The 25,440-nt window shown below is 49.2% G+C and overlaps 1 protein-coding gene across 5 annotated transcripts in view; it reads left to right on the top strand.

Moving 5' to 3' along the window:
• LOC142365677 (uncharacterized) overlaps positions 1–23,279 on the top strand; it is a 44,133-nt gene extending 20,854 nt beyond the window's left edge. The window contains exon 3 of one of the 5 annotated variants that reach the window (XM_075446724.1): positions 21,088–23,279. In XM_075446724.1, the coding sequence (XP_075302839.1) occupies positions 21,088–21,094 (7 nt within the window). In that variant the 3' untranslated portion in view covers positions 21,095–23,279. The other 4 variants (XM_075446725.1, XM_075446722.1, XM_075446721.1 and 1 more) reach the window with 4 other exon arrangements.
• The last annotated feature ends 2,161 nt before the right edge of the window (positions 23,280–25,440 follow it).

Genomic DNA, 25,440 nt, shown 5'->3' with positions numbered 1-25,440 from the left:
ACTCTAAAGGGTGAGCGAGTGTCCTGGGTTTGGCCAGGACAGGGTTAATTTTCACCGGACTCCAGGAAGGGGCACAGCCGGGGGGTGGGGGCTGACCCCACCTGGCCAAACAGAGCCCGGTATTCCATACCATGTGACGTCACGCTGGATTCCGGTGGGGGGGGGGGCAGCGCGGCGGGAACTCACTCGCGGCTCGGGAGCATGCAGCGCCGGTGCGGTCCGAAAGAGCGGGTCTGTTTTTTGTCGTGTTTTCTCCTTATCTGTATCGTTGTTGTTCCTGTTTCCCTCTGTTTGCTGTTCTGTTAAACTGCCCTTATCGGGACCCACCAGTTTCTGCCTCTTTCTTTTCATTCTCCTCCGCACGCCGGCGGGGGGAGGGGCGGCCGCGTGGCGCTTTTGTTGCCGGCGGCAGCCGAAACCAAAATATTAATTTGGCGCCCAGACGTGGGGCACGGATAACGGCAGGGCTGAGCAGCGGGTGTTAAAACTGTTTTCTTACGTTTTGTTAAATTTTGTTATACGCATTTTTCTGTGTTAAATAGTCGCTGGTAAAAATGTTTCTGTCTGTGATCAGATGGCTGTGGTTTTTGAATCCTTATTTGCAGTATGTATTCAATGCCGTCCTGTTCATCATCGCTAGGAAAAAGATCAGGATGATAATTTTGCTCTACTGTACGATATCGATTTATGACATGATAACATCACTGTGCATGAAACTAGGCTTGTATTTGCATGCGGCTCTGCGGTCATTTCCATACCTCGGATCCTAGGTCTTAGAATTTGTGAATAATCAAACCCAGCCTGTGGGGAAAACCGAAGGGGATACCTTCCCCCACTCTTTCGCCCCCCCTCTCTCCTTCAGGCCAGTTCTAACGGCTTTTGATAATTTCGGCTTTTGATAATTTCGAGTACCCGTGGGATGCTCAGGCCAGCACTCTCCTTTTGTTATGCCTCCTGAATGGGTTTTGGTTTTTGTTTAGGGTTAAGCAAGTCGTTAAGAACATCGTGCAGAGACCTGCCCCGGGGCTGGATAGCTGTGAGTGGCTGGGTGTGTGGGACAGCATGGGCAAGTACCTAGGGCAGTGGGCACCTCCAGTGTTTTTTAAACTCACCCCTGAGGAAGTACAGGATCCGGACAAACTAGTAAAGTATCTGCAAAAAGTGTGCTGCCACCCTGGGAACTCCAGAGAGACACAGATCACCGCAATGTGCTGGGGTCTGGCCCACGCCTACCGAGCCCTGTTCAACACTGTTCAGTGCCTTAAGGGGGAAAGGGGGGGAAACGAAGCGGCAGGCGCTGTGACTGGCGCTGCCCCCCCAGCCGGCCCTGCAGCCCCTCCAGCCCAACAGGCAGACCCAGCCCCCCCGACCGGCACCACGGCTGCTGCAGCCACAGCTGCAGGGTCTGCCTCGATTTCCCCAGCAGGCATAGCAGCTGCTCCAGCCACAGGCACAGTGACTGAGCCCAATGACCAACCTGTGCAGGTAGCAGTCGCCCCCGTAAAACTAAAGAAAGACGCAAAGAGAGCAGATCGCTCCGGGAGGGATGATGATGAGCCAGGGTCATCACGGGAGATAGAGACAGAGATCATCACCCGCTCCCTATCCCTGGGTAAGCTGGGAGACATGCGGAAAGATTTCAGCCGCCACCCAGGCGAGCACATTGCCACCTGGCTGCTGCGGTGCTGGGATAACGGGGCCAGCAGCTTGGAGTTAGAGGGCAAGGAAGCCAAGCAGCTGGGATCCCTGGCCAGGGATGGGGGCATTGACAAGGCTATTGGGAAAAAGGAACAAATCCTCAGCCTCTGGAGGAGACTTCTGTCAGGCGTGAGGGAGAGGTACCCCTTCAGTGACGATTTTGTATGCTATCCTGGCAAGTGGACCAATATGGAAAGGGGTATTCAGTACTTGAGGGAATTAGCTGTGCGGGAGCTGGTTTACTGTGACACAGACGATGAGCAGGTACCCACAGACCCAGATGAAGTCCAGTGCTCACAATCCATGTGGAGGAAGTTTGTGCGGAGCGCACCATCCTCATATGCCAACTCACTGGCAGTTGTAAACTGGAAAGGTAAAGACGCACCAACAGTGGATGAGGTGGCTGTCAGACTCCGGCAATATGAGGAAAGTCTCTCTTCCTCCCTTGTCTCAGCTGTGGAGAAACTGGTCAAGTGACTCGAAAAGAATACGGGCCAGTGTCTCAGCTATTAGGGGCAAGCGTTTCTCTGCTCGGGAGAGGGAATACAGAGGCTATACAACCCTGGGCACCCTGTGGTTTTACCTGCGTGACCACGGAGAGGACATGAGGAAGTGGGATGGAAAACCTACCTCAAGTCTAGAGGCAAAGAGTACGTGAGTTGCGAGGTAAAACAATCACAAAAGGGGACTCTGTTAGGAAAAATGCCGCTCCAGTTTCCAGAAGCCAACTCTCCAGACCAGGTAGACAGTTTGACCTTGATTCCGATCCTCTGGAGGGGACCTCCAAGTCATTTTTACAGCAGGTGAGCAGCAAATTCTCTGACGAGGATTAGAGGGGCCCTGCCTCCAGCCAGGTGGAGGAAAGGGACAACCGTGTTTATTGGACGGTGTGGATTCGGTGGCCTGGCACGTCAGATCCACAAGAGTATAAAGCTCTAGTGGACAATGGTGCACAGTGCACTTTAATGCCATCAGAGTTCAAAGGGTCAGAGTCCATTTGCATTTCTGGAGTGACAGGAGGGTCCCAAGAGCTGAGTGTACTGGAGGCTGAAGTGAGCCTCACTGGGCAGGAGTGGCAGAAGCACCCCATTGTAACTGGCCCCAAGGCTCCGTGCATCCTTGGGATAGACTATCTTAGGAGAGGCTATTTCAAGGACCCAAAGGGGTATCGGTGGGCTTTTGGCATTTTTGTAGAGGCATTTCATCTGGGCTGTTGGCCATGTCACCTTTTCAGTGGAACACCCCTTGTTTCCCTTGGGGTGTTTCACAGAAGATTCCTTGTTGGCTCCTACTACCCCAGGAGCTCCCAGCCCTTACAAAGGGTCAGAGTCCATCTGCATTTCTGGAGTGACAGGGGGATACTGAGAGCAGACTGTACTGGAGGCCGAAGTGAGCCCCACTGGGAAGGAGTGGCAGAAGCACCCCATTGTGACTGGCCCCGAGGCTCCGTGCATCCTTGGTATAGACTGTCTCAGGAGAATGTATTTCAAGGACCCAAAAGGATATCGGTGGGCTTTTGGCATAGCTGCTGTGGAGACGGAAGAAATTAAACAGCTGTCTGCTTTGCCTGGTCTCTCAGAGGATCCTTCCATTGTGGGGTTGCTGAGGGTTGAAGAACAACAGGTGCCAATCGTGACCACAACGGTGCACCGGCGACAATATCGTACCAACCGAGACTCCCTTATCCCCATTCATCAGCTGATCCGCCAGCTGGAGAGTCAAGGAGTGATCAGCAAAACTCGCTCACCCTTTAATAGTCCCATATGGCCAGTGAGAAAATCTACTGGAGAGTGGAGACTGACAATAGACTACCGTGGCCTGAATGAAGTCACACCACCGCTGAGTGCTGCCGTGCCAGATATGCTAGAATTTCAATATCAGCTGGAGTCAAAGGCAGCCAAGTGGTACGCTACAATTGACATCGCTAATGCATTCTTCTCCATCCCTTTGGCAGCAGAGTGCAGGCCACAGTTTGCTTTCGCCTGGAGGGGCATCCAGTACACCTGGAATCGACTGCCCCAGGGGTGGAAATACAGTCCCACCATTTGCCATGGACTAATCCAGGCTGCACTGGAAAAAGGCGAAGCTCCAGAACATCTGCAGTACATCGACGACATCGTTATATGGGGCGACACAGCGGAGGAGGTTTTCGAGAAAGGGGAGAAAATAGTTCAGATCCTTCTGAAAGCCGGTTTCGCCATTAAGCAAAGTAAAGTCAAGGGACCTGCTCAAGAGATCCAGTTTTTGGGAATAAAATGGCAGGATGGGCGCCATCAAATCCCAATGGATGTCATCAACAAAATAGCAGCTATGTCTCCACCAACCAGCAAAAAGGAAGCACAGGCCTTCCTGGGTGTTGTGGGTTTTTGGAGGATGCACATCCCAAATTACTGCCAGATTGTAAGTCCTCTGTACCACATGACCCGGAAGAAGAATGATTTTGAATGGGGCCCTGAGCAACGACAGGCATTTGAACAAATTAAACGGGAGATAGTTCATGCCGTAGCCCTTGGTCCAGTCCGGTCAGGGCAAGATGTTAAAAACATGCTCTACACTGCAGCCAGGGAGAATGGCCCAACCTGGAGTCTCTGGCAGAAAGCACCAGGGGAGACTCGAGGTCGACCCCTGGGGTTCTGGAGCCGGGGATACAAAGGATCCGAGGCCCGCTATACTCCCACTGAAAAAGAGATTCTGGCAGCATATGAAGGCGTTTGAGCTGCTTCAGAAGTGGTCGGCACTGAAGCACAGCTCCTCCTAACACCACGATTGCCAGTCCTGGGCTGGATGTTCAAAGAGAGGGTCCCCTCTACGCATCATGCCACCGATGCTACGTGGAGTAAGTGGGTCGCTCTGATCACCCAGCGCGCCCGAATGGGAAACCCCAGTCGCCCAGGAATTCTGGAGGTAATCATGGACTGGCCAGAAGGCAAAGATTTTGGAGCATCACCAGAGGAGGAGGTGACATGTGCTGAAGAGGCCCCACTGTATAACCAGCTGCCAGAAGATAAGAAACAGTATGCCCTGTTCACGGATGGGTCCTGTCGCATTGTGGGGAAGCAGCGGAGGTGGAAGGCTGCTGTATGGAGCCCTACACGACAAGTCGCAGAAACTGCCGAGGGAGAAGGTGAGTCCAGCCAGTTTGCAGAGGTGAAAGCCATCCAGCTGGCTTTAGACATTGCCAGTCGAGAGAAGTGGTCAGTGCTCTATCTTTACACTGACTCTTGGATGGTGGCCAATGCCTTGTGGGGGTGGCTGCAGCAATGGAAGAAGAACAACTGGCAGCGCAGAGGCAAACCTATCTGGGCTGCCCCATTGTGGCAAGATATTGCTGCCCGGCTGGAGCAGTTGGTTGTAACAGTCCGTCACGTGGACGCCCACGTCCCTAAGAGTCGGGCCACTGAAGAACATCAAAACAACCACCAGGTAGATCAGGCTGCTGATTGAAGTGGCTCAGGTGGATCTGGACTGGCAACATAAGGGTGAACTGTTTATAGCTCGGTGGGCCCATGACACCTCGGGCCACCAAGGAAGAGACGCGACATACAGATGGGCTCGTGACTGAGGGGTGGACTTGACCATGGACACTATTGCACAGGTTATCCATGAATGTGAGACATGCGCTGCAATCAAGCAAGCCAAGCGGGTAAAGCCTCAGTGGTATGGAGGACGATGGCTAAAATATAAATATGGGGAGGCTTGGCAGATTGACTATATCACACTGCCACAGACCCGCCAAGGCAAGCGCTATGTACTCACAATGGTGGAGGCCACCACCGGATGGCTGGAAACCTACCCTGTGCCCCATGCCACTGCCCGGAATACCATCCTGGGCCTTGAAAAACAAGTCCTGTGGCGACATGGCACTCCCGAAAGAATCGAGTCGGACAACGGGACTCACTTTCGCAACAGCCTCATAGACACCTGGGCCAAAGAACACGGTATTGAGTGGGTGTATCACATCCCCTACCATGCACCAGCCTCGGGAAAGATCGAACGTTACAATGGGCTGCTAAAAACCACTTTGAGGGCAATGGGGGGTGGGACTTTCAAAAACTGGGATACCCATTTAGCAATGGCCACCTGGTTGGTTAACACCAGAGGCTCCACCAACCGGGCTGGTCCTGCCCAGTCAAAACCTCAGCGCCCCGTAGAAGGGGATAAAGTCCCTGTAGTGCACATGCGGAACATGTTAGGGAAGACGGTTTGGGTTAGTCCTGCCTCGGGCAAAGGCAAGCCCGTCCGCGGGATTGCCTTTGCTCAAGGACCTGGGTGTACCTGGTGGGTAATGCGGAAGGATGGGGAAGTCCGATGTGTACCTCATGGGGATTTAATTTTGGGCGAGAATAGTCCATAAATAAATTGTATAAAGTTAATTGTTAAATAACCCTGTCACTGTCTGTTATCACTGTTATAATTGTTATATTTCGTACCAGTAGTAGCATAGTAAGAATCGTCCAGATTAAAGAAGGATGGACTTTGTCGATGAAAACCTAGCAGAGCACAGCAATGATGGGACTGGACCTGGTTTTCAACAACTGGCATCCAGCAACTTCATCAAGATCAACATCTCCTGCAGACTGTGGGCACGGGCCGCACCAGATGCATCAGCCGTGAGCTCCGGATGCAGCAAGTGACCGCCCATCACCACACATCACCTCTCCTGCCACGGAAGACCATAACGACAGATGGAGCCCGAAGTCATGGATTAAATGTACTCAATGGACACTTTAGAGTGATGATGCGTAGACTAAGGGAATGATATCTGGAGACAGGAGAAGTGGTGGTGATCAACTGGACAATGGGGGACCTGGGCGTGACGTAGATGGTATGGAATAAGGGGTGGATAATGTCCTGGGTTTGGCCAGGACAGGGTTAATTTTCACCAGACTCCAGGAAGGGGCACAGCCAGGGGGTGGGGGCTGACCCCACCTGGCCAAACAGAGCCCGGTATTCCATACCATGTGACGTCACGCTGGGTTCCAGTGGGGTGGGGGGCGGCGCGGCGGGAACGGACTCGCGGCTTGGGGGGGCGCAGCGCCGGTCCTGTTTTTGGGAGAGCGGCTGTCTGGGTCGTTACGGTTCGTTGTTGTGTTTTCTCCTTATTTGTACCGTTGTTGTTGTTGTTTTCCCTCTGTTTGCTGTTCTGTTAAACTGCCCTTATCCCGACCCACCAGTTTCTGCCTCTTTCTTTCCATTCTCCTCCGCACGCTGGCGGGGGGAGGGGCGGCCGCGTGGCACTTTTGTTGCCGGCGGCAGCCGAAACCAAGACAGCACCTGAGTAATCACAGTACCTGTTGTGGAGTTTGAATGGCTGCAGGGGCAATCACTAAAGTTGGTGTAGCTGCAGTGCCAGTTGTCAGGGTCAAAGTGGTTGCAGAGCCCATTACTGGAGGTGGAATGCCCACAGTATCTGTCATTGTAGGTGGAGTGGCTGCAGGGGCTATTACTGGAGGTGGAGTGGCTGCAGGGGCTGTTGCAGGAGCAGCAATGGCTGCAGCGCTTGTGGTGGAGGCTGCAGTATCTGCAGTGGGGGAGGAAGTTGCATCGGCACACCTGGGATACCTTAAAAAAGCTAAAACGTTTCCATTGTACTTTCGCCTGCACCAAGGTTTAATCTTACACCACACCTGAAAAAACATGAAGGGTAGCCAAATAAAATAGAAACATGGTTTGATAGTCCCAAGAATATCCAAAATACCCAAACTCTGGCAAGGACAGTTTAGCATAACAAGAAAATGTATCATTTCTCCAATTAAATGTATAATTACCAACAAAGCCCACAAGGTAACTCCTGTAGTACTCAAATGAAGTTGTTGGTACTGATTCAGGTTTTGCACTTTTTATTTTCATCACTGATAAAAATGAGAGATTGGAACAATAATGGCTGATTTTACCACGGCATAGCTCAGTAACGAACCCCACAGCACAACAATGCCTTTCTTCCTACACCTAAAATTCATAAACCGCATCAAAACACTGGCAAACAACCCAAAGAGTACCAAGACACCTAGCTCAGAACAAAGCTCTAGTGACATATCATATAATATCGAGCTTAATGACAAGGCACTTGGCATGGTGAAGGAAAGCTGCCTGTTTTAATTCTAAACTCCTCGAAACTCTCAAATAAAAAACCTTATACTCTCCTGAGTGAGCCTGGTCTCCTCCTGCCAGAGCCTGGATTCGAACTCAGACCCGCTCTCGAGACCTCAAGCCCCATGTTGGGTGCCAATAAATCTGTCCCCATTTAGAGCAGGGCGGCAATAAACAGAGTGGCACATGCTCTCTGTTAACCCCCACCCTCCCACCAGAGGAAGGGAAAAAGGAGGAAAAGGGAGAGAGACTGACAAATTGAATATAAAACCAACTTTACTAATAACACTAATAATGCTAATAATATTAATAAGAGAAATAATGCAAAATATACAAAAACAATACTGAGATTCCCAGAGTTGGGTGCCTGGGTGCTGGCATCCCACCAGCAGCTGCCAGGCAGGCACCAGGAAGTCCCGGACTGGCCTCAGCAGTAGACGGAAACTGGACTCAGGAATGCACAGATCAGAATCTGGATCAGGATAGAAGACAGGACAAGGAGCAGGGTCCTCTTCAGAAGCCGCCCATGGACGAAGAGAGCGAGACCCTTGTGATCACCCAACTTTAAACTGAGTATGACATGTATGGCATGGAATACCTAGTTGGTCAATATCGGGTCACCTGTTCTGTCCACCCCTCCCTGCAAGTACAACCTTTTACGACTCCTCACTTGCAGGACCTAAGAGGTCTATCAGTGACCTTGGCTGCTATAGCAATAATTATAAACAGGGGCCTTTTTCTGCCTTCCATTGCTATGGTTAGCTCAGTAAGACTATAAACATTAGGTGTCATCAGCTTGGGAGTGGACAGTGTCTGTAAAATATTCAGCCATCTTCAGAAAAATGGAGCTACTTCAAAGAACTTAGCTGTAAGGAAGATTCACTAAAAGAGAATTAGTTCTGTTTTAACCAAAGCCAGGACGTTATGTTTGTATTATCACTAAATCTTTCATTTTCTTCTTTGTTTCTTGATGTTTGAAGTACTTTAAAAAGTATTTTCTGAAAAGCATTGTTTTTTTCTTTCTTTTTTTTTTCTTTAAATAAAAGAGAGCATAATTTTTGGCAAAGTTTTAGCAGTAGTAATGCTTGGATTATTTATCACTTAGATCACTGCTGATACAAATCAAATAGGTTTTTTACAAGTTATTCATATTTCCCTAATTTGCAGTGAGGTTCAACTCTGAAATCAGTCTATTTAAAGAAGAACTCTGACTTTCAATGCTTGCCCAGAATTGGCAGCTCAAATGTCCAGTTAAAAAATAGAAATTCCAGGCCCAGTAATTCATGTCCTAGTAAACAGTTAAAATCTTGGTCAGTTAAAATCTTGGTCTCCTTTTAAATCCTTTTTTTGTTTTAAGTCAGCATCACTGTCAAAAGTTGAAGCTCTTGTCTGCTTTTTTTCTGATTACAGATTTAATTTAGGGATTGGCTCATTCTGTTTTTATTCTAAATTTAAATAACCATGATAAAGTAGCGTGGGGATGTCAGATGTTGGGAAAATGTTGCCAGTTTCATATAGTGATTATGAAAGAAATCTGTCCACGGCTCAGTGGCTATCCTCCAGTGTATAGATGATGGCACATGCTATTAGATTTTACAGCAGAGAGGTTTATAATTATTTTGCTTACTGTTTGTGATCATATGAATTTATTACACACTCCATTTTTTTTAAATGTTTTTTTTATAACACAGATTGGAAGCCCTTGCAGTTTTGGGGTTTTACTCTGTCCTCCTAGTCATTAAGGCTCAGATCCATAAAGGGATTTAGAAGCACTGAGACCTTTTCCAGAGGTCTGGTTCCCAGAGTAGAAATCACATACCTAGTTTAGGCAACTGCATTTTCCAGTGCATACAGGTAGCTGAACACATATGACCAAAATTTTAAACAGCCAGATGGTGCCTGGTGTGAAGGTCTGGTATTTGTAAAACAGCAACAGGAAGCATGTGAAATTACTTGTCTGAAATTTTGTAATCCCAAATTAGTTACGTTCATGATATCAGGATTCACAGCATGAAAACATCTGCTGGACTTAAGGGGCTTCTATGTTTTCTCTCTGTATGTTGAGTAGCCAGTTTATTCCTAATCTGTTGGAGGTGGTGTTGTCCCTTAATCTGGGAATAGGTTTGTGCCTGGTGTGCCAGAGCCAATGAGCACACAGCGTCGAGATCAACTTTCTAACCTTTAATGTAGTTCTGTACAGAAAGGGGTGCTAGGCGATAATGCGCAAAAACTAGCACACCTCTTTGGAGAAGTTATAGGCTTTTATACATCTTACAACAAAGAAGACGTTGCACAATACATGCTCATTGGTCAATTTTTAGTTGCATAACTGCTGTACCTCTGCGCATGTTCTGAGTAGTGGTTAGTTCATTATACAAAGGTAGTCCTACATCAGCATGTAAGGTTTCCTCCCAGGGGTGTGATTTTTACCACACTAATTGACCTTAGCTTACCTTTGGGCAAACTTATCTCTTTCTGCCCCATCCCCCTGGTCATCTCTGATGACATTAGCTCATTCTTGTCATTCTTGTGTTATCCTGATGTGATTTTCTCACCTTGAGGAATGCAATTTCCCCCCTTTGAGACTATGGACCTTACTCAGAGGTCCCATAGTTCTCACCTCCTTTTACACTTGCTAACTTCAAAAAATATTCCATGTTATCACTTCCCACCGTCATGATTAGCTGAGGCCTACGACAGAGGTAGGCTTCTTCTGTCTATGGGAAGCTATGCCTCACTGAAGAAGCAATGCAAATTCCTGAGGCCAGAGACAAGATAGGGCATTCAATAGGTGAGAGAAGTCAATTGGTAAGAACACTCTCCTGAGAAACCAGAAAGATTCTTCATCCCTTGGGCTGAGCAGGGCACTGAGCCCGGGTTTTTCTCCTTCCTGGATAAGAGCTATAACTTTGAGGTTACTATATAAAACATGGTCAGTGATACCATTGCCACCACAGAAATGTGGTTTTCATTAGAAAACTGGCAGTAGCTGCAGTGCTTTGTGCTGAACTCAATACTTTCAGCATGTGTCAAAGGCTGCTTTAAGGGAAGTTCTTTGGGGTTTTAGGTACATGGGTTCCTAGTCTATGGTTTCTAAATATAGTCACATATAACAAGAGGGACCCTTGACCTAGGTAGGAGGGGGGATATTTTGCATGTGTACAATGACATCATTAACAGGAATATTACAACTGATAAGATGAATACATACAGCCTAAGCCAGGCATCTGCTGGGAAGACCACACAGCCAGGCACACGCAGTCCGTGAGGTTCCTGTGTCACCGAAAATCCAGGAATAAACCTCATAACACCAATGCAGTGTTAAAAGGCAGGCATTCTTTATTGCAGCGCTGGATGCACAGGGGATAGCTCCACCTAATGTGCACACCTTATACCTTTTTCACATGGTTTACGTAGATCAAAAATATACATATTTATTTTATTCATACATATTCATTATTATTCTCTTTGGTGATTGTTACAAATTTGCTCACTTCACATGTAAATTATTGCGCAGACTCAGTTGTCCTTTTCCATTGTTCTCTTTTGAGTAGGTGGTATCAATTGGGTAGGTGGTCACAGAATCACAGAATCACAGAATAGTAGGGGTTGGAAGGGACCTCTGTGGGTCATCTAGTCCAACCACCCTGCCGAAGGAGGGTCACCTACAGCAGGCTGCACAGGACCTTGTCCAGGCGGGTCTTGAATATCTCCAGAGAAGGAGACTCCACAACCTCCCTGGGCAATCTGTTCCAGTGCTCCGTCACCCTCAGAGGGAAGAAGTTCTTCCTCATGTTCAGACGGAACTTCCTGTGCTTCACTTTGTGCCCATTGCCCCTTGTCCTGTCACTGGGCACCACTGAAAAGAGCTTGGCCCCATCCTCCTGACACCCACCCTTGAGATATTTGTAGGCATTTATAAGGTCCCCTCGCAGCCTTCTCTTCTTCAGGCTGAACAAGCCCAGTTCCCTCAACCTCTCCTCGTAGGGGAGATGCTCCAGTCCCCTCACCATCCTTGTAGCCCTCCGCTGGACTCTCTCCAGTAGCTCTTCATCTTTCTTGAACTGGGGAGCCCAGAACTGGACACAGTACTCCAGATGAGGCCTCACCAGGGCAGAGTAGAGGGGAAGGAGAACCTCCCTCGTCCTGCTGGCCACACTCTTCTTGATGCACCCCAGGATCCCATTGGCTTTCTTGGCAGCCAGGGCACACTGCTGGCTCATGGTCAACCTGTCGTCCACCAGGACACCCAGGTCCCTCTCCGCAGAGCTGCTCTCCAGCAGGTTCACCCCAAGCCTGTACTGGTGCATGAGGTTGTTCCTCCCCAGGTGCAGGACCCTGCACTTGCCTTTGTTGAACCTCATCAGGTTCCTCTCTGTCCAGCTTTCCAGCCTATCCAGGTCACGCTGAATGGCAGCACAGCCTTCTGGTGTATCTACCACACCTCCCAGTTTGGTGTCGTCAGCAAACTTGCTGAGGGTACATTCTAACTCTTCATCCAGGTCGTTGATGAAGAAGTTGAACAAGACTGGGCCCAGTACTGACCCCTGGGGGACACCACTAGTTCCCAGCCCCCAACTAGACTCAGTGCCACTGATGACAACCCTCTGAGTTCTGCCATTCAGCCAGTTCTCTATCCACTTCACCGACCACTCATCCAGCCCACACTTCCTCAGCTTCCCTAGAAGGATATCATGGGAGACTGTGTCGAAAGCCTTGCTGAAGTCAAGGTAGACAACATCCACGGCTCTCCCTTCGTCTACCCAGCCAGTCATGTCATCGTAGAAAGCTATCAGATTGGTCAGGCATGATTTCCCCTTGGTGAATCCATGCTGACTACTCCTGATAACCTTCTTTTCTTCCACTTGCTTCATGATGGCCTCCAGGATAAGCTGCTCCATCACCTTTCCCGGGATGGAGGTGAGGCTGACCGGCCTGTAGTTCCCTGGGTCCTCCTTCTTGCCCTTTTTGAAGATTGGAGTGACATTGGCCTTTCTCCAGTCCTCGGGCACCTCTCCTGTTTTCCAGCACCTCTCAAAGATGATGGAGAGTGGCTCAGCAATGACATCCGCCAGCTCCCTCAGCACTCGTGGGTGCATTCCATCGGGGCCCATGGATTTGTGGACATCTATATCACTGAAGCGATCCCTCACACAGTCCTCCTCGACCAAGGGAAAGTCATTCTCTTTGTAGGCTTCTTCTCTTACCTCCGGGGCCTGGGATTCCTGAGGGCCAGTCTTAGCACTGAAGACTGAAGCAAAGAAGGCATTCATTAGCTCTGCCTTCTCTGTATCCTCCGTCACCAGGACACCCGCCTCATTCAGCAGCGGCCCCACGTTGTCCCTAGCCTTCCTTTTGCTGCTGATGTAGTTGAAGAAGCCCTTCTTGTTGTTTTTGACATCCCTTGCCAGCTTCAATTCCAGGTGGGCCTTGGCCTTCCTCGTCGCATCCCTGCATGCTCTCACCATGTTTCTGTACTCTTCCCAAGTGGCCTGTCCCTCTTTCCACATTCCATGCACCTTTCTCTTCTGCCTGATCTCTGCTAGAAGCTCCTTGTTTAACCATGCAGGTCTCCTGCCTCCTTTGCTAAATTTCTTTCTCAGGGGGATGCATTGCTCCTGTGCATGGAAGAAGTGTTGTTTAAAGAGCGACCAGCACTCATGGACCCCCCTGCCTTCGAGAGCCCTGGCCCACGGGATTCCTCCCAGTAGCTCCTTGAAGAGGGCAAAGTCAGCCCTCCTGAGGTCCAGGGTTTTGATCCTACTTATCGCCCTGCTTCCTCCACGCAGGATCCTGAACTCGACCATTTCATGGTCACTGCAGCCGAGTCTACCTCCAACCTTCACATCCTCCACCAGTCCCTCCTTGTTTGTTAATACAAGGTCCAGCAGAGCGCCTTTCCTTGTTGGTTCCTCCACCACTTGCATCAGAAAGTTATCATTGATGCTCTGTAGGAACCTCCTGGATTGCGAGTGCCTAGCTGTGTGGTCTTCCCAGCTGATGTCAGGGTGGTTCAAGTCCCCCATGAGAACCAGGGCCTGTGACTGTGAGGCTGCTTGCAGCTGCCTGTAGAAGGCCTCATCAACCTCCTCCTCCTGGTCAGGTGGCCTGTAGTATACACCCACCGTAATGTCACCCTTATGAGCCTGTCCCTTAATTCTAACCCACTTGAGCTGGGCTGTCAATCTCACCCCTGGCCTTGGCACTCCAAGCCTAGGCTCATCCCTAGTGAGCTGGGCAATATCCCCTTCCTGGTCAATGGGTCGGTGGTTGCAATCTCCCCCTGCCGGAATTACCTTTTACCTACTCGGCTCTTCCTTGGTGGCCCGAGGTGTCATGGGCCCACCGAGCTATAAACAGTTCACCCTTATGTTGCCAGTCCAGATCCACCTGAGCCACTTCAATCTTAGCAGCCTGATCCACCTGGTGGTTGTTTTGATGTTCTTCAGTGGCCTGACTCTTAGGGACGTGGGCGTCCACGTGACGGACTTTTACAACCAACTGCTCCAGCCGGGCAGCAATATCTTGCCACAATGGGGCAGCCCAGATAGGTTTGCCTCTGCCCTGCCACTTGTTCTTCTTCCATTGCTGCAGCCACCCCCACAAGGCATTGGCCACCATCCAAGAGTCAGTGTAAAGATAGAGCACTGGCCACTTCTCTCGACTGGCAATGTCTAAAGCCAGCTGGATGGCTTTCACCTCTGCAAACTGGCTGGACTCACCTTCTCCCTCGGCAGTTTCTGCGACTTGTCGTGTAGGGCTCCATACAGCAGCCTTCCACCTCCGCTGCTTCCCCACAGTGCGACAGGACCCATCCGTGAACAGGGCATACTGTTTCTTCTCTTCTGGCAGCTGGTTATACAGTGGGGCCTCTTCAGCACCTGTCACCTCCTCCTCTGGCGATGCTCAAAAATCTTTGCCTTCTGGCCAGTCCATGATTACCTCCAGAATTCCTGGGCGACTGGGGTTTCCCATTCGGGCGCGCTGGGTGATCAGAGAGACCCACTTACTCCATGTAGCATCAGTGGCATGATGTGTAGAGGGGACCCTCTCTTTGAACATCCAGCCCAGGACCGGCAATCGTGGTGTTAGGAGGAGCTGTGCTTCAGTGCCGACCACTTCTGAAGCAGCTCAAACGCCTTCATATGCTGCCAGAATCTCTTTTTCAGTGGGAGTATAGCGGGCCTCGGATCCTTTGTATCCCCGGCTCCAGAACCCCAGGGGTCGACCTCGAGTCTCCCCTGGTGCTTTCTGCCAGAGACTCCAGGTTGGGCCATTCTCCCTGGCTGCGGTGTAGAGCATGTTTTTAACATCTTGCCCTGACCGGACTGGACCAAGGGCTACGGCATGAACTATCTCCTATTTAATCTGTTCAAATGCCTGTCGTTGCTCAGGGCCCCATTCAAAATCATTCTTCTTCCGGGTCACGTGGTACAGAGGACTCACAATCAGGCTGTAATTTGGGATGTGCATCCTCCAAAAATCCACAACACCCAGGAAGGCCTGTGCTTCCTTTTTGCTGGTTGGTGGAGACATAGCTGCTATTTTGTTGATAACATCCATTGGGATTTGATGGCGCCCATCCTGCCATTTTATTCCCAAAAACTGGATCTCTTGAGCAGGTCCCTTGACTTTACTTCGCTTAATGGCGAAACCGGCTTTCAGAAGGATCTGAACTATTTTCTCCCCTTTCTCGAAAACCTCCTCCGCTGTGTCGCCCCATATAACGATGTCGTCGATGTACTGCAGATGTTCTGGAGCTTCACCTTTTTCCAGTGCAGCCTGGATTAGTCCATGGCAAATGGTGGGACTGTGTTTCCACCCCTGGGGCAGTTGATTCCAGGTGTACTGGATGCCTCTCCAGGTGAAAGCAAACTGTGGCCTGCACTCTGCTGCCAAAGGGATGGAGAAGAATGCATTAGCGATGTCAATTGTAGCGTACCACTTGGCTGCCTTTGACTCCAGCTGATATTGAAGTCCTAGCATGTCTGGCACGGCAGCACTCAGCGGTGGTGTGACTTCATTCAGGCCACAGTAGTCTATTGTCAGTCTCCACTCTCCAGTAGATTTTCTCACTGGCCATATGGGACTATTTAAGGGTGAGCGAGTTTTGGTGATCACTCCTTGACTCTCCAGCTGGCGGATCAGCTGATGAATGGGGACAAGGGAGTCTCGGTTAGTACGATACTGTCGCCGGTGCACCGTTGTGGTTGCGATTAGCACCTGTTGTTCTTCAACCCTCAGCAACCCCACAACGGAAGGATCCTCCGAGAGACCAGGCAAGATGGACAGCTGTTTAATTTCTTCCGTCTCCACAGCAGCTATGCCAAAAGCCCACCGATACCCCTTTGGGTCCTTGAAATAGCCTCTCCTAAGATAGTCTATGCCAAGGATGCACGGAGCCTCGGGGCCAGTTACAATGGGGTGCTTCTGCCAGTCCTGCCCAGTGAGGCTCACTTCAGCCTCCAGTACACTCAGCTCTTGGGACCCCCCTGTCACTCCCGAAATGCAAATGGACTCTGACCCTTTGAACTCTGATGGCATTAAAGTACACTGTGCACCAGTGTCCACTAGAGCTTTATACTCTTGTGGATCTGACATGCCAGGCCACCGAATCCACACCGTCCAATAAACACGGTTGTCCCTTTCCTCCACCTGGCTGGAGGCAGGGCCCCTCTAATCCTCGTCAGAGAATTTGCTGCTCACCTGCTGTAAAAATGACTTGGAGGTCCCCTCCAGAGGATCGGAATCAAGGTCAAACTGTCTACCTGGTCTGGAGAGCTGGCTTCTGGAAACTGGAGCGGCATTTTTCCTAACAGAGTCCCCTTTTGTGATTGTTTTACCTCGCAACTCACGCACTCGTGCCTCTAGACTTGAGGTGGGTTTTCCATCCCACTTCCTCATGTCCTCTCCGTGGTCACGCAGGTAAAACCACAGGGTGCCCCGTGGTGTGTAGCCTCTGTAGTCCCTCTCCTGAGCAGGGAAACGCTTGCCCCTAATAGCTGAGACACTGACCCGTACAGGTGGGGAGTAGGACCTACTCTCTTTCATTTGTCGGAACTCCCGGGCCATTTTCTCCACAGCTGAGACAAGGGAGGAAGAGAGACTTTCCTCATATTGGCGGAGTCTGACAGCCACCTCATCCACTGTTGGTGCGTCTTTACCTTTCCAGTTTACAACTGCCAGTGAGTTGGCATATGAGGATGGTGCGCTCCGCACAAACTTCCTCCACATGGATTGTGAGCACTGGACTTCATCTGGGTCTGTGGGTACCTGCTCATCGTCTGTGTCACAGTAAACCAACTCCCGCACAGCTAATTCCCTCAAGTACTGAATACCCCTTTCCATATTGGTCCACTTGCCGGGATAGCATACAAAATCGTCACTGAAGGGGTACCTCTCCCTCACGCCTGACAGAAGTCTCCTCCAGAGGCTGAGGATTTGTTCCTTTTTCCCAATAGCCTTGTCAATGCCCCCATCCCTGGCCAGGGATCCCAGCTGCTTGGCTTCCTTGCCCTCTAACTCCAAGCTGCTGGCCCCGTTATCCCAGCACCGCAGCAGCCAGGTGGCAATGTGCTCGCCTGGGTGGCGGCTGAAATCTTTCCGCATGTCTCCCAGCTTACCCAGGGATAGGGAGCGGGTGATGATCTCTGTCTCTATCTCCCGTGATGACCCTGGCTCATCATCATCCCTCCCGGAGCGATCTGCTCTCTTTGCGTCTTTCTTTAGTTTTACGGGGGCGACTGCTACCTGCACAGGTTGGTCATTGGGCTCAGTCACTGTGCCTGTGGCTGGAGCTGGGGCTGGAGCAGCTGCTATGCCTGCTGGGGAAATCGAGGCAGACCCTGCAGCTGTGGCTGCAGCAGCCGTGGTGCCGGTCGGGGGGGCTGTGACTGCCTGCTGGGCTGGAGGGGCTGAAGGGCCGACAGGGGGGGCAGCGCCAGCTGCAGTGCCTGCCGCTTCGTTTCCCCCCCTTTCCCCCTTAAGGCACTGAACAGTGTTGAACAGGGCTCGGTAGGCGTGGGCCAGACCCCAGCACATTGCGGTGATCTGTGTCTCTCTGGAGTTCCCAGGGTGGCAGCACACTTTTTGCAGATACTTTACTAGTTTGTCCGGATCCTGTACTTCCTCAGGGGTGAGTTTAAAAAACACTGGAGGTGCCCACTGCCCTAGGTACTTGCCCATGCTGTCCCACACACCCAGCCACTCACAGCTATCCAGCCCCGGGGCAGGTCTCTGCACGATGTTCTTAACGACTTGCTTAACCCTAAACAAAAACCAAAACCCATTCAGGAGGCATAACAAAAGGAGAGTGCTGGCCTGAGCATCCCACGGGTACTCGAAATTATCAAAAGCCGAAATTATCAAAAGCCGTTAGAACTGGCCTGAAGGAGAGAGGGGGGGCGAAAGAGTGGGGGAAGGTATCCCCTTCGGTTTTCCCCACAGGCTGGGTTTGATTATTCACAAATTCTAAGACATAGGATCCGAGGTATGGAAATGACCGCAGAGCCGCATGCAAATACAAGCCTAATTTCATGCACAGTGATGTTATCATGTCATAAGTCGATATCGTACAGTAGAGCAAAATTATCATCCTGATCTTTTTCCTAGCGATGATGAACAGGACGGCATTGAATACATACTGCAAATAAGGATTCAAAAACCACAGCCATCTGATCACAGACAGAAACATTTTTACCAGCGACTATTTAACACAGAAAAATGCGTATAACAAAATTTAACAAAACGTAAGAAAACAGTTTTAACACCCGCTGCTCAGCCCTGCCGTTATCCGTGCCCCACGTCTGGGCGCCAAATTAAATGTTTTGGTTTTGGCTGCCGCCGGCAACAAAAGCACCACGCGGCCGCCCCTCCCCCCGCCGGCGTGCGGAGGAGAATGGAAAGAAAGAGGCAGAAACTGGTGGGTCCCGATAAGGGCAGTTTAACAGAACAGCAAACAGAGGGAAACAGGAACAACAACGATACAAATAAGGAGAAAACACAACAACGAACCATACGACCCAGACAGCCGCTCTCCCGAAACAGGACCGGCGCCGCGCCCCCCCAAGCCGCGAGTGCCTTCCCGCCGCGCCGCCCCCCCCCACCGGAACCCAGCGTGACATCACATGGTATGGAATACCAGGCTCTGTTTGGCCAGGTGGGGTCAGCCCCCACCCCCCGGCTGTGCCCCTTCCTGGATTCCGGTGAAAATTAACCCTGTCCTGGCCAAACCCAGGACAATAATTATATCTTTTCATTCTGTTTTTCTTTGGTACTTGATTTGACCTTGTGATGACATTGCAGTTTCAGGTCTGATAGAATTGTCCCCCTTTACTTGATCAGCATAAATGATTTTGGCAATTAACCTTGATAAAAGGTTAATTAATTTACTAATTATATGGTCTAGGATTTCTGCCTTTGTAAATGCACATTTTGTTATTTAAAGGAAAAACAAATGTGGATATAATGTAACTATTAGAGATACAGAACCAACAAGTCTTTTTTTTCTCTAATTGTGCTCTGCTTGAAAATTTCATGTTATTGGATCCCATGATCCACTGATTCACTTGCTAATTTAAAAAATTAATCAAAGGAAAATTAAATCAGTAGTGTAAAACTAGAAACTGAGTTTCTCAGAAAACTGATAAATCTATCTGCTTGAATTCTAAAAGGATCTGTTGTATTTGGGTGATGTAGTAGAAGTGAATCTTCAAATTAATTGCACAAATTCTCAGGTGTAAAATGATATAGCATCTCTTGTGCCTTTGTGTATGTTGTGCTCTATAAGTTTGTAAATGTCAACTGGAAAATAGCCTGGGCGCTTGGAGTCAGGTCCACCATATCCAGCAGTCCCTTCCAGCCAATGTTTTCATTATTCTGTTACTCCATGGATTTCTGCAACCTATGACCTGGTACCTATTTCTGGTGGGAGTTATTTTATACTTTTGGCCAGTAGTTCTTTGATGGATTTGATTTGATCCAATTACCTGCTGTAATGAAATTTTTCACACAAGCATAAACTTCACCAAAAGTTCATTTTGGATAATTCAGCATTTTCCAGTGAAATAACATTGCATCAAAAATCAAAACTGGCATTGTTTCTCCAGTTAATTTAACACTAATATCGTGAGTATTTTAAGTGAATTTTATTTGACCTTTTTTTCCCATGGAGTCATGTTATTTACTGTCTGTGAGTAGTCAGCAAACTGTTATTCATATGTAACAGTTAAAAATGGTCATCACTTGTAAATGATAAAGCATCAGCAGTTTCACATTCTCTTCATAAATTTCTAAACACAAAGTGTTAGTTTTAGAAATCATGTTAACCTTCATCTCTCTTTCTTTACCTAAGTCTAAAAAAATCAGATTTCCTGAAAAGTCCAAGAAGTAAAGTTTGTTAATCTAAAATTTTATCCTAGAATGTGATTACCATACTAGTCCTCATCCAGCAAAGCACCTGAAAGCCTGAATTCCCGTTGGAAGTTTCTTCTCTGTGTGAGACTTCTGGACTTTTTTTTCAGTGCCTACCTATGCATTTATGAAGATTTTTCATATACATGTTGTGAAGACCTGGTTCTATATTCCCTTGCCAAGTTCCATAGGCACTTGTAAAACTTCAAACCTTATTCCTTCATGGGTAGATATCTTGCTGATGCTTTGATTGCCTGATGCTTTTTGAAATATAAATATATGAGGAAAAATTCCTAATTATTATCTTCTTTTGATACCTGTTCTTTGCTTCACTTATTGCTCCAGTTTTTTGAAGAAACTTCTGAAAATAATAGAATAGAATATTTCAATTGGAAGAGACCTACAATGATCATCTAGTCCCACTGTCTGACCACTTCAGGGCTGAACTAAAGCTACAACATGTTAGTAAGGGCATTGGCCAAATGCCTCTTTAACAGACAGGCACGGGGCATCAACCACCTCTCTAGGAAGCCCATTCCAGTGTTTGACCACCCTCTCAGTAAAGAAATGCTTCCTAATATCAAAGCTGAACCTTCCCTGACACAGCTTTGAACCATTCCCATGCATCCTGTTACTGGATACCAGGCAGAAGAGATCAGCACCTGGACATGAGAGATACCAGGACATGAGAGAAGTGTTCTAGGTATAACTTTTGATATCACCAGCCATAGTGCAGGGGTATTTACTGACTTACTGACAAGCTAGAGAACATAGAAGAATTTAGTTTAAATAGCATATTTTCCAGAATAAAACACACCCCGAATCATATAGTAGATTAAATTCTTGTTTCTATTTGGCATCTTTAACCTTTTTTTCCTTTTTGAACAGATTATAGCAGTGCTTATGGATTATCTAAGATTTACACCTTGCTTTGATGAGATTTTTTTTCTTGGTGACTGCAACACAATTTAAAGATTCCCAAAGTTAATACACAAATCCTATCTAGGTGTAGATAATTCTAACAGCATATTGGTGACAAAGGTATCTTTTTGTTATAGAGGATGCGTCCTCTTAATTTTTCCATGAGGAAACTGAAATAATTAAAAGCAAAAAAAAGATTTTCTGGAATCTTGTAAGAGTTGTTAATTAAAGATCAGCTTTGAAAGAACTAGAGAAGTCATTCAAAGTCTAAAAGTGTTGGAGACGTGCGTTTGAGTGGCAGGGTTTTGGTAGCAGGGGGGGCTATAGGGGTGGTTCTGTGAGAAGCTGCGAGAAGCTTCCTCCATGTCTGATAAAGCCAGTGCCAGCTGGATATAAGACGGACCCGCCACTAGCCAAGGCCAAGCCAATCAGCAACGGTGGTAGCGCCTCTAGGATAACATATTTAAGAAGGGGAAGAAAAAAACTGCAGGGAAACGGCAGTGAGGAGAGAGAGGAGTGAGACGATGTGAGAGAAACAACTCTGCAGACACCAAGGTCAGTGAAGAAGGAGGGGGGAGGAGGTTCTCAACACCCCAGAGCAGAGTCTTCCCTTGCAGCCTGTGATGAAGACCATAGTGAGGCAGGTTGTCCCTCTGCAGTCCATGGATGTCCACGGTGGAGCAGATATCCACCTGCAGCCCATGGAAGGGACCCCACACTGGAGCAGGTGGGTGCCTGAAGGAGGCTGGGACCCCGTGGGGAGACCGCGCTGGAGCAGGCTCCTGCCAGAAACTGCGGACCCGTGGAGAGAGGAGCTCATGCTGGAGCAGGTTTGCTGGCAGGGCTTGTGATCCTGTGGGGGACCCATGCTGGAGCAGCCTGTTCCTGAAGGACTGCACCCCGTGGGAGGGACCTCACGCTGGAGCAGGGGAAGAGTGTGAGGAGTCACAGGCTTGGTGACAAGGTCCTGTGCAGCCTGCTATAGGTGACCCTGCTTTGGCGGGGGGGTTGGACTAGATGACCCACAGAGGTCCCTTCCAACCCCTACTATTCTGTGATTCTGTGATTCTGTGATTCTGTGAGTCCTCCCCCTGAGGAGGAAGGAGTGGCAGAGACATGTGATGAACTGACCATAAGCCCCATTCCCTGTCCCCCTGCGCTGCTCGGGGGAGGGGGATGGGGGAGTGAGGAGGTATAGAAATGTGACTGAACTTGAGCCCGGGAAGAAGGACGGGGTAGGAGGAAGGTGTTTGAAGATCCAGATTTATTTCTCACTATCCTACTCAGATTTGATTGTTGATGGATTAAACTCCCTTTTCTCCCCAAGTTCAATCTGTTTTGTCCATGACAGTAATTGGTGAGTGATATCTCCCTGTCCTTATCTCAACCCTCGAGCCTTTCATCATATTTCCTCTCCACTGTCCATTTGAGGAGGGGGAGTGAAGGAGCAGCAAAAAACCTTGCAGCACCTGATGGCTGACATAATCTGTCCAGTGCCACATTTCTCCATCTTTCCTTTTAAAACAGAAGCATTTTGGACAGGTTCATCTGAATGTGCTGAAGATGACAGAAGAACTGACCTGGAACATGATGTTTGTTAATGATTCTGGCAAACTGACCATGATGTATAATACTCATCATTGCAAACCTAAATTATTAATCACTACAATCAGACCCAAGAAAAAGCTAAGATGATTGGGAATTCAAAGATCTCACCCACAGTCACATATTAAGGGAGTATTTGGTGATGACAGACTGTTGGAGGGTAAAGGAGTTAAAAGCTGAAGAGTTTGATGGAGACTGTCCTGCAAACACAGCTCTTGGTAGTTCTGTGTCAGGGGAGGGAACAGCTCCCTGAAAGACATGAAGGAGCTGCATTGCCAGTGGAGAAAAGGTGGTAGCATTGTGTGCCTTCGATACATCACTGGTGAAGTTCTCCAGAAAGCACCAGCTGCTTTTTCAGCTAAACCTTAAAATTCTAAAATGCCCGACTAAGGTATGATATACAAGGAGCTACCAGAATTTCTTTAGGTATCTTTGATGTCTGCCCCAGAAGACAAAGTCGGCTACAGCCACAGAAAGAGGATATAGAAGTTACGTACAGGTCACTGCATAAGGAACCACAAAATCACAGAATGGTAGGGGTCGGAAGGGACCTCTGGGGATCATCTAGTCCAACCTCCCCGCCGAAGCAGGGTCACCTATAGCAGGCTGCACAGGACCTTGTCCAGGCAGGTCTTGAATATCTCCAGAGAAGAGACTCCACAACCTCCCTGGGCAGCCTGTTCCAGGGCTCCGTCACCCTCAGAGGGAAGAAGTTCTTCCTCATGTTCAGACGGAACTTGCTATGCTTCAGTTTGTGCCCATGGCCCCTTGTCCTGTCGCTGGGCACCACTGAAAAGAGTCTGGCCCCATCCTCCTGACACCCACCCTTCAGATATTTATAAGCATATATTAGGTACCCTCGCAGCCTTCTCTTCTTCAGGCTGAACAAGCCCAGCTCTCTCAGCCTTTCCTCGTAGGAGAGATGCTCCAGTCCCCTCATCATCCTTGTAGCCCTCCGCTGGACTCTCTCCAGTAGCTCCTCCTCTTTCTTGAACTGGGGAGCCCAGAACTGGACACAGTACTCCAGATGGGGCCTCACCAGGGCAGTGTAGAGGGGAAGGAGAACCTCCCTCGACCTGCTGGCCACACTCTTCTTAATGCATCCCAGGATCCCATTAGCTTTCTTGGCAGCCAGCGCACACTGCTGGCTCATGGTCAACCTGTCGTCCACCAGGACACCCAGGTCCCTCTCTGCAGAGCTGCTCTCCAGCAGGTCCGCCCCGAGCCTGTACTGGTGCATGGGGTTGTTCCTCCCCAGGTGCAGGACCCTGCCCTTGCCTTTGTTGAACCTCATCAGGTTCCTCCCTGCCCAACTTTCCAGCCTGTCCATATCTTGCTGGATGGCAGCACAGCCTGCTAGTGTATCTACCACTCCTCCCAGTTTTGTGTCGTCAGCAAACTTGCTGAGGATACATTCTAACTCTTCATCCAAGTTATTGATGAAGAAGTTGAACAAGACTGGGCCCAGCACTGACCCCTGGGGGGCACCACTAGTTACCAGCCTCCAACTAGACTCTGTGCCGCTGATGACAACCCTCTGAGTTCTGCCATTCAGCCAGATCTCAATCCACCTCACTGACCACTCATCCAGCCCACACTTCCTGAGCTTCCCTAGGAGGATATCATGGGAGACTGTGTCGAAAGCCTTGCTGAAGTCGAGGTAGACAACATCCACGGCTCTCCCCTCATCTACTCAGCCACTCACGCCATCGTAGAAAGCTATCAGATTGGTCAGGCATGATTTCCCCTTGGTGAATCCATGCTGACTACTCCTGATAACCTTCTTTTCCTCCTCTTGCTTATTGATGACCTCCAGGATAAGCTGCTCCATCACCTTTCCCAGGATGGAGGTGAGGCTGACCGGCCTGTAGTTCCCTGGGTCCTCCTTCTTGCCCTTTTTGAAGATTGGAGTGACATTGGCCTTTCTCCAGTCCTCGGGCACCTCTCCTGTCCTCCAGGACCTCTCAAAGATGATGGAGAGTGGCTCAGCAATAACATCAGCCAGCTCCCTCAGCACTCGTGGGTGCATTCCATCGGGGCCCGTGGATTTGTGGGTGTCCAGATTGCTTAAGCGATCCCTCACACAGTCCTCCTCGACCAAGGGAAAGTCATCCTCTCTGTAGGCTTCTTCTCTTACCTCCAGGGCTTGGGATTCCTGAGGGCCTGCCTTGGCACTGAAGACTGAAACAAAGGCGGCATTCAGTAGCTCTGCCTTCTCCGCATCCTCCGTCACCAGGACACCCACCTCATTCAGCAGCGGCCCCACATTATCCCTAGCCTTCCTTTTGCTGCTGATGTAGTTGAAGAAGCCCTTCTTGTTGTTTTTGACATCCCTTGCCAGCTTCAATTCCAGGTGGGCTTTGGCCTTCCTCGTCGCGTCCCTGCACGCTCTGACCACATTCCTGTATTCTTCCCATGTGGCCTGCCCCTCTTTCCACACTCCATGTACCTTTCTCTTCCACTAGACAGCTGCTAGACATCTCTAAAGCAACATTATGTTGGCAAAGCAGGAGGAAACTCTTTTATCACAGAGTACGCTGTAGTCTGGTACTTTTATTCTGCAGTTTTTTTAAAGCACTAAGCTGTGCCTTATACTAGCCCTTATGGAAGTTCTGAATGGAACTGAACTTCAGCCATGCCTGAATTCTTCCAGAAATATTGCATTTATAGTGTCTTGCTTAAAATAGGTAAAATGTGGCCTGTTCTGTGTTGCAG

This window comes from Opisthocomus hoazin, chromosome W, assembly GCF_030867145.1.
Source record: "Opisthocomus hoazin isolate bOpiHoa1 chromosome W, bOpiHoa1.hap1, whole genome shotgun sequence".
Classification (NCBI taxonomy): domain Eukaryota; kingdom Metazoa; phylum Chordata; class Aves; order Opisthocomiformes; family Opisthocomidae; genus Opisthocomus; species Opisthocomus hoazin.
This window is presented reverse-complemented; position numbering and strand designations above follow the sequence as displayed.